General features: G+C 47.0%; 1 protein-coding gene across 1 annotated transcript; it reads right to left on the bottom strand.

The window, feature by feature from the left end:
* Nucleotides 1–426: 426 nt before the first annotated feature.
* Nucleotides 427–8,207, bottom strand: LOC120491335 (uncharacterized). The gene has a single exon (XM_089118737.1). The coding sequence runs from the start codon at nt 7,254–7,256 to the stop codon at nt 1,269–1,271; it is 5,988 nt and encodes a 1,995-aa protein (XP_088974863.1). The 5' UTR covers nt 7,257–8,207; the 3' UTR covers nt 427–1,268.
* Nucleotides 8,208–8,888: the final 681 nt, after the last annotated feature.

Here is an 8,888-nt window from a genome sequence, read left to right as displayed (position 1 = left end):
CGCATACTAAACTGCTTTTTTTTGTTGTTTGGCCTGGAGGTTCACTATTATCTCTGCTTGAAAAGTTGGGTTTTTCGTCCCTATAAACTGCAGTGAATCCCACTAATCTCCGGCAGTTATTGGGACTTTTTCAGCGTTGCGTGTTCGCCAGTGTCAGAAAGGTATAGGCGCTTGCGCCTCTGCCCCTGCGCGGGATTAACAACTTTATTACCATATGAAAAGCAGCAGCATTTTCAGCAGCCCGACCCAGCTTCTCAGTCATTGGGTTAAACAAATTACATCATCAAATCATCAATCACATCTGATTGGTTGGTAGATCTTTCCCTATTGGTAACCCTGGACCTTTAGAAATACAGGCTTGGGTAAACCCCTCCCCAATAATAATGATTATTATTTATAAATTCTATACTTAATCCTGTATTAATGTCAAGTGTTTTCTTCTAGCTGTGAGGTGTCCACACTTAACAAGGACAAGACTTCGGATTTCACTCAGATAAATTTATTTTGACCAGTTCAAGTAACAGGAGTAACAGGAGTAACAGGTGAAAAACCTTTAAATACAAAAAATAAAGCATTTTGAGTAAACAGGTATTATTCACAGTCTCAGTAAACACAAGTCAAGGTAAGTATTTCAACCAGGTAAGTATATTTAGATGTATAATGTCCCACAAACAATTATATTTTAACAGGATTTACTAATCTGTATTTTAAGCATTAACAAGTCTATTGAAGTATTTACCTACAAATATAAAAGGTAAAAAGCACACACTTTATCCATAAACATCCAAGGATTTGGTTTTAGCAATTTATTTCTTTAACTATGCAGTGACAATTTTTAACTCACACCCACATTAACACACTTAGCTTATTAAATACATTTCTGCACCTAAACAGTTAAGGATCTGAACGTCAGTCCATATGAGCTTACCGATAGCCTGTCACAATCAAAAGTCTCATTTCTCACAGTGGATGCATAATGCTTCTGCCGTCCTCTCAGTCCATTTCATTTCAGCCAAATGACTGCATTGTGTGTGTATATATGCTCCCGCTCACTTAACTGGGCACGAGCTTCTGATTACCCCAATTTCATTCACCTGGTCGCAAGTGTGCCAAGGCGCGCACAATCACGTGCGCACTACCAACACAGAGCGGCACGCAGATAGGACGCCATGGAAGAGGAGGAAATGAGACAGGCTCACAGGAGACAAAACACAGCGCGACACCTCCCACTCGATCTTTGCGGGGCAGCGCTCAGAAAGATCGTACTCTCAGGTGGGCTGGTCTCTGACTTGATCCTCCAACGGCATGAGGACCACAAGACGTCGGACATCCCGATGCAGTATGGTACCCAATTCAGGATCCGTGGCACCAGGTTTTAAATTTCTCACAGAGACGCTGGAACTTGGAGAGACTTTCACATGAACATCTCGAACGACGCCTCTGAAATCAGGATTTGCACTGATTACCTTTGCAAGTCTAAACTGCCCTCTCAGTGCGTTTTGGTCGCAGAGCCAAACTATGTCTCCAACGGTAACGTTCCTCTCAGCAGTATGCCACTTACTGCGAATGAAAAGGTTCGGACCAGCAAGTTGGCTCCAGGACTTCCAGAAGTTGTTTACCATAGTTTGTACTTCTTTGAGCCTCTTGAATGGGTAAGTGGTGTAGTCAACAGTTTTGAAATCTCCACTTTGTGTAGCTCGACCAAGTAGCAAGTTGTTCGGCGTGATGTACTGAATGCGCTCTTCTCGGCTCTGGACTCTGGCATCGATGGGTCTCTCGTTGGCAAGATTAGCAGCTAGCTGCAGCACTGTCAGGAACTCACTAAAGGTTAGGCCTTCTACATTGCCAAGGCTTTGAAGGGCTCTCTTGGTGACTTTGACAGCGGCTTCGGCGGCCCCGTTTCGGTGAGGCGAGTCAGCTGGGAGGATTTTCCACATCCAGGTGGTCTCATTTTTGGCAGCATACTCTTTAAGTGACTCTGTGCTCTTTTGATCCAGGTAAGTGTACATCTCTTTTAGAACAGATCTCGCCCCAACAAAGTTTGTACCAGGATCAGACCAGATTTTACGGGGATGGCCTCGGACAGCAGTGAATCTCTGGTAAGCAAGCAGGAAGCTCTCCGTTGATAGTGTGTTTGCTAGCTCGACATGGATGGCTCGGCTGGACATACAGCAAAACACGACGCCCCATACTTTCATGGTCACTCTCTTCTTGACATCATCCTTCACATGGTAAGGTCCAAACAGGTCAACGGATGTGAACTCGAATGGTGCCGCAGGACTTGACCTCTCTCCAGGTAAGTTTCCCATTATCTGTTTACAGATTCTTGCTTTTGCTTTCTTGCAGACGATACACTTATCAACAACCTTTTGGACAATGATCCTTCCTCTGATGACCCACGCCTTTATCCTCATCCGCAGCAGGGTTCCCGCCACTCCCTCATGTGACTCACTGTGTGCTTCTCTAGCTAGCAGGGTGGATAACCAAGCTTGGAACGGTAAAAGTGGAACAGCTCTACGGTCTTCTCTAAAGGTCTGGATTCTGCCACCACAAACTAGAAGTCCACTTGTCTGATCTCTGTAGACAACTAATCTGTCTGTTGTGGTGGTTGGGAAGTTGACACCCTCTTGTGCTGCTAGGCAAAGGTCTCGAAACGCATCTCGTCTCTCACTGACTGTAAGGACACCCGAGGATGGCACTGCCTCCCACTTTTCTTGGTCTCTGGTTTTGGCACTCAAGAACTTTTTAGCTGCTCTCCAGATCCAAGCCACAGTCCCAACCAGCCTTCTCAGGTTGCTGAAGCGCTTTCCATCGACTAGTTGTTGGACTGCTTCTCCTGCTGGTGGTCTTCCAGACTCTAGCAGGGCTGGATTATGCGCTGTCTTCAGGCGACTTCTGGTTAGCAGTGCTACAAATGTTTTTTTCTGGATCCTTGTAACTTTGTCTCGAGCTTGGGCTGCAACGTCTCTGGCGGACTTCTTCGGCCACTCATCGTCAGGAAGTTGAAGGAACTTTGGACCCAACTGCCACTCGGAGTCTTCGGTTAGGGCATCTGGACAGGCCCCTCTGGTGATGATGTCGGCAATGTTTGCTGGCCCAGGAATCCACCACCAGTCCTGGACATCGGTACTACCCTGGATCTCACCGACACGGTTTGCAAAGAAAGTCTTGTAGCCATAACTCTCACGCTGTATTGCACCCAGGACTGTTTGACTGTCAACAAAATGATACCATCTCTTGACCTGGAGTCGGCAGTGTCTCTGGAAGTAGGTCTTGAGGCGGGCTGCGAAGACTGCTCCGCATATCTCAGCTTTCACAGGATCCCCTTTGTGGTCAAGAGGGGTCAACTTGGCTTTGGATTCGACCAGTCTCACAACGACACCATGCCTGCAGTTCCAGTGAAGATACATCACTGCGCCATATGCGTGTTGGCTGCCATCAGAGAACGTGATGGCACTGGGCTCTGCGCAGAAATCTGGTGGAGTCAGGGATCTGACGAAACGAAGTTGGCTCAGGTCAGCATATTCTTCAAATAGCTTTATAGCGTCTTCTCTGAGACCTTCAGACAAAGCAGCATCCCACGTGTCCTCTAGCCCGTATTTTACTTTGGCTTCTTGAAAAGCTCTCCTGACCAGGATGGCACCCTTTTGCTTAACAGGAGTCACAAGGCCGAGTGGATCGTACAGGCTCGAAACTTGGCTTAGCAGTTCTCGTCTGGTGAGTGGATCAGGTGTTTGATTTCTGACCTCTTCCTTGAGCAGGTTTTGACCAAGACGCATATTTCTCTTCTTCTTCGAGAAGTTAACTGCAGCCATGACATGGAGTTTGTCATCATTGATGATGTAACCAAGGCCGAGGGCTTTGTTGTCGTCTTCCGTCAGCTGGTTTGGTAGGATCATAGTCTTTGGCATCTCCTTCTCGGGTTCTTTCCTCCCATTTTGAATGGAATAAACCCAGGGCTTTATGTGGAATCCTCCAGCTTTCAGGATGCATTTGATGTTGGTTGTGAGGCATTTCAGATGGTCAAGATCGTTGTGTGAAGTCAGAATATCATCGACGTAGACATCTTCTACCAGCACGCGTCTCTCTTCCTTGAAGTGACTAAATGAAGGCAAGTTTGCAGTCTCTCGCATGGCGACTTGGGCTATGCAACCGGCAGGTTTATCTCCGATGTTGACTCTTGTAATGGCAAAATCTTTTATTTCAGCATCTTCACTGTCACGCCACAGGAATCTATGCAGATGGACCTCTCGATCTTCCAGCCAGACAGAGTTGTACATTTTCCGAATATCACCTAGAGCAGCGTAGACACCAGTTCGAAACCTCAGTAGGACAGCTCTGATCGGGTTCAGGACATCAGGACCTTTGATGAGGATATCGTTCAGACTGAGACCTCTGCACTTTTGACTGCTGTTCCACACTAGTCTGACTGGGGTGGAGACTGAGTGTGGATTTGGTGCAATGAGATGACTTATGTACCATACTGGCCCAGTCCAACTCTGCAGGACGTCTTTGGACAGCTTTACTGCGGCTCTGCGGTTCACCATCTCATGGATTTGAGCAGCGTAGGCTGCCTTCCACTCAGGTTCTTTTGACAGCTGCTTCTCAGTTCTGAGGAATGTTGCCTCAACTGCTCTCCTGTTGTTTGGCAGGGTTGCTGGATCTTCTGCCCAAGGATACTTAGCATGCCAGTGTGGTTCAGTGCTGTGTACATCTCCAGTCGTGTAGGTCAAGCCATTTCTTATGATCTCCATCTCCCTTTCTTCTGCTATCGTCATTTCCTTACCCCCTGGCTGGCAGTTTCCGCAGCGACATCCTCCACATCTCGGCTGGCAGGCGGCTCCGATGCTTTCCCACCTCCACCACTTCAGAAAGTCTCTGCTGCTGGTGGCTGTGCTAGACTGGATCTCGGGTTGGTCAGGATACTGGCAGGAAGTTAAGTCTGTAGTGAATTCTCGATACTTGACTGCTGAAGTTCTCATCGATCTAGCAAAATGAGTCTTGGACGAGTGGGCCTTCAGCGTGACTTCCTCGAAGAGGTCTGGATGCATGCCCCCAACTGTCTTGCCGAGTGGACCGTCCCAGAGCACCAGATCACCAACTGAACTGACTTTTTGGGGCACCAGCTGTCCTTCTTTGTGACTAATCAGAAGCTGGATTTCTCTGGGTCTGATGAGGTCCTTAAGGGGAACAGCAGGGAAGATCTTCTTCAATTTGTCAGATGGAACATGTCGGTGCACTTCTGCAATCTTGTCAAGTCCATAACAGATCAGCTGGTGAGACTTCAAAGTTCCTCTCGGAGTGCTGACACGGATTTTGAGGAGGTAGCGCTTGGTTGCAACAGACACTTTCATCCCTCCGACGCCATGTACGACTAGTGTGACATCTTCACTGCGGAGGTTTAGTTTGCTTGCAGCTTTATGAGTTATGTAATTCGTGTCAGATGCAAGGTCAATAAGTGTTCCGATTCTTTGCCCGTCATTGGCAGTGACGTCAAGGAGCATCAGGATCACCGGGTACTCGTGCAGACCAGTCTCCTCCAGAAGGCCTCTCTCTGTTGCGGTGGAGTTATATGCTTGAGATGCAATGTTGCAGAAAGCATTGCGACACTGCTGCGCTAGCTCAGGTGAAAGTTTGGAAAGAAACTCTTCCTGGGCCTCGGTGTGTCTTTTCCCCTCAGCTCTCGTCGGACAGAACTTGGGTCTTTGGGACTGGTGTCTGGGCAAGGGACAAAGGAGGTAGTGGTGTTGGTCTCTACACTCTGGATTCCCACACAGATAAGTAGTTTTTCTGCAGGGTTCGTTGTGGATTTCGAGGCACCTCTCGCAGGCTCCAAGCTGTTGCACTGCGTCCCTCTTTTCTTGGAACTTTTTAGTGGTCCTAAACCTCCTACAGATATAGAGTTTTCTCTTGTGTTTTGGATCTCCGCAGATGATGCAGCCTGCTAGTTCACTGCTGGATTTAACCGTCCGTGTTCGAGCATGCTTTGTTTGAAACCTGGTCTTCTCCTTGGCAGGGTCGATGTCTCCCAGCTGTTCTAACTGCTCGTAGATGGACTCTTGGGATCTGAGATATGCCAGTAACTTGTCAAAGCGGTTCCAGTGGGTCACAGCATTGTTTGGGTCAGTAGCGTGGGTAAGCCAGTCTTTCTTCAAAGACTCTGGCAATTTACTCTCAATGGATTTTAACACTAGTGGGTTTTTTATGGCTTCTGCATTATTCAGTTCAGTCAAATCATAGAGGGCTTTCTCCACTGCTTGGATGAGTTCTAGGATTCTTCTTGGGTGATTACCACGGACAGGGGGGATAGCTTGTAGCTCTTCGACAATCTCAATGGCGATGGTGGCTTGGTTTCCGTAGCGGTTCTCTAGGACTCTGAAGATCTCGTCTGCTAAGGTGTAAGTAGAGAGCCGTAGATCCTTGGCCACTCTTTCGTCGAGGCTATCAAGCAGTTGAAATTTCTTCACCTCTTTGGACCCGGTTGGTTCGCCTTGCTTCTGCAGAGCCTCCCATTCTTTCCTCCATCTGTAGTACTCACGTTGGCTGCCAGTAAACTTTGGTAAAGCTGTGGCTTTGAGCTTTATGGCTGCAACAGGGGCTGCGCTGTGGGCTGTGACAGGTACCTTATTGGTGTCCTCTTTAATTCTTGCTGCTCCGATCAGGGCGGCTTTCCTCGACATCAGCTTGGGAAATTGGATTTCGAGCTCCGTCAGCCGACGAGTGGAGTCTTGCTTCTCGGCTAGGGGAGCCCAGCGATTCCAAGTCTGGTGCGCTTCTTTGGCTTTGTGCACCAGGCTCTCCAAATGGTGGAGCATAAAGTCATATGCCTCCAAGGGTGTGTTAGGCTGAGCGGAGAAGACGTTCTCGGACTCTGCCTCTGCAGCTTTTAGAGCAAGGGTCAGTTCTCTCTCACCAAATGAGGCCCATAGTGTCTCCTGGACTAGGTGCTTTACTTCTTTTAACCTCTGCTCACACTCTTTCTCCGTCTTCTCGAGGTCAGCTCTCTGCTGGTCACTTAACTCAGGTGTGGCTTCCGCTTCGGTTCCTCTGCCCTGTTCAATGTAAGCAGCCTCAACCTCCTCATTTACATCCAGCACTTTGGCGCCCTCTGCTGTGAGTCTTTTGAAGTTATCTTGTAGCTCCTCTACAGACATCTCCATATGGGTCCTCTTTATATGGTTGGTGAGTCGGGAAAAAAGTCTTTTTACTGTAGTTCGCTCCAATTTCAGCTCTTCGAGTGACTTGGACTCGGCCATGTTGCCTTTTTTGGCTGTTGGACTGACAGGTGGACGGTAGATAGTTGATTTCCTCCAGGCCCCCAGGTGGAGTCTCTTTCCCTCTTTGCGGTGGGCTTTTGTGGAGTCTTCACTGGTCACGGCCGGTTTCCTTCTGGCCAGGCCGGTTTTTCACTGTCAAGTGTTTTCTTCTAGCTGTGAGGTGTCCACACTTAACAAGGACAAGACTTCGGATTTCACTCAGATAAATTTATTTTGACCAGTTCAAGTAACAGGAGTAACAGGAGTAACAGGTGAAAAACCTTTAAATACAAAAAATAAAGCATTTTGAGTAAACAGGTATTATTCACAGTCTCAGTAAACACAAGTCAAGGTAAGTATTTCAACCAGGTAAGTATATTTAGATGTATAATGTCCCACAAACAATTATATTTTAACAGGATTTACTAATCTGTATTTTAAGCATTAACAAGTCTATTGAAGTATTTACCTACAAATATAAAAGGTAAAAAGCACACACTTTATCCATAAACATCCAAGGATTTGGTTTTAGCAATTTATTTCTTTAACTATGCAGTGACAATTTTTAACTCACACCCACATTAACACACTTAGCTTATTAAATACATTTCTGCACCTAAACAGTTAAGGATCTGAACGTCAGTCCATATGAGCTTACCGATAGCCTGTCACAATCAAAAGTCTCATTTCTCACAGTGGATGCATAATGCTTCTGCCGTCCTCTCAGTCCATTTCATTTCAGCCAAATGACTGCATTGTGTGTGTATATATGCTCCCGCTCACTTAACTGGGCACGAGCTTCTGATTACCCCAATTTCATTCACCTGGTCGCAAGTGTGCCAAGGCGCGCACAATCACGTGCGCACTACCAACACAGAGCGGCACGCAGATAGGACGCCATGGAAGAGGAGGAAATGAGACAGGCTCACAGGAGACAAAACACAGCGCGACAATTAAAAATAAACCTCTTACAGCCATATGATGTTACATTTTGTATTGATGTTAATAACTAGGACATACATTTATGAAGAATTTCCCAGACAAATGTTGATTAAAACTTTTTTTATAAAAAAAAACAAAAAAGCAAATGCATATGAACAAGCAATAACAAAATACATCAAATGCGCAGCTCCGGGATGAAATGTCTGTCCACCTCTGGGCCATGTGGTGGTGGCTTTCTGTCCGAACATGATCCACTGTACAGACGCCTGTGACGCAAGCAGCTGGAAAACAATATTTGTGTGCATTGTAAATAAATAGCGTGACCACAGCACATACTTCAAAAACAATATTAACATTAAAGCTGCAAGCAGCGATGGGCGGGCCCTCGCACCTGTAGCGCGTTGGGTTGTGAGGCGGCCGCGTTGCATATGCTGGAGCTCAGCCGGTGCGGCTGTGAATTTGCTACGGTTCATTAAAGGTCACTTCCTGTTGCCAGCAGGTGGCGCTATGACTGTTGGTGAATGTCGGCATGTAGATTTGTTCAGGGCGGGACTCTTGTCAAATGTGTAAAATTTTGTGCCGATCTGGGCATTTACAGCCAAGTTAATACAACTTCCTGTTTCATGGCGAATCATCGACGCCACGGACACGCCCATCGACGAAAATGCGCAGATAGCACAACTTTACATC

Source organism: Pimephales promelas, chromosome 2, assembly GCF_988280905.1.
Source record: "Pimephales promelas chromosome 2, fPimPro1.hap1.1, whole genome shotgun sequence".
NCBI classification, from domain to species: domain Eukaryota; kingdom Metazoa; phylum Chordata; class Actinopteri; order Cypriniformes; family Leuciscidae; genus Pimephales; species Pimephales promelas.
The sequence above is the reverse complement of the archived record's forward strand: the minus strand, read 5'-3'. Positions and strand labels throughout refer to the sequence as shown.

Excerpts from the sequence above, each read along its gene's own strand:
- LOC120491335 (XM_089118737.1), bottom strand. The coding sequence starts at position 7,256 with ATGGCCGAGTCCAAGTCACTCGAAGAGCTGAAATTGGAGCGAACTACA.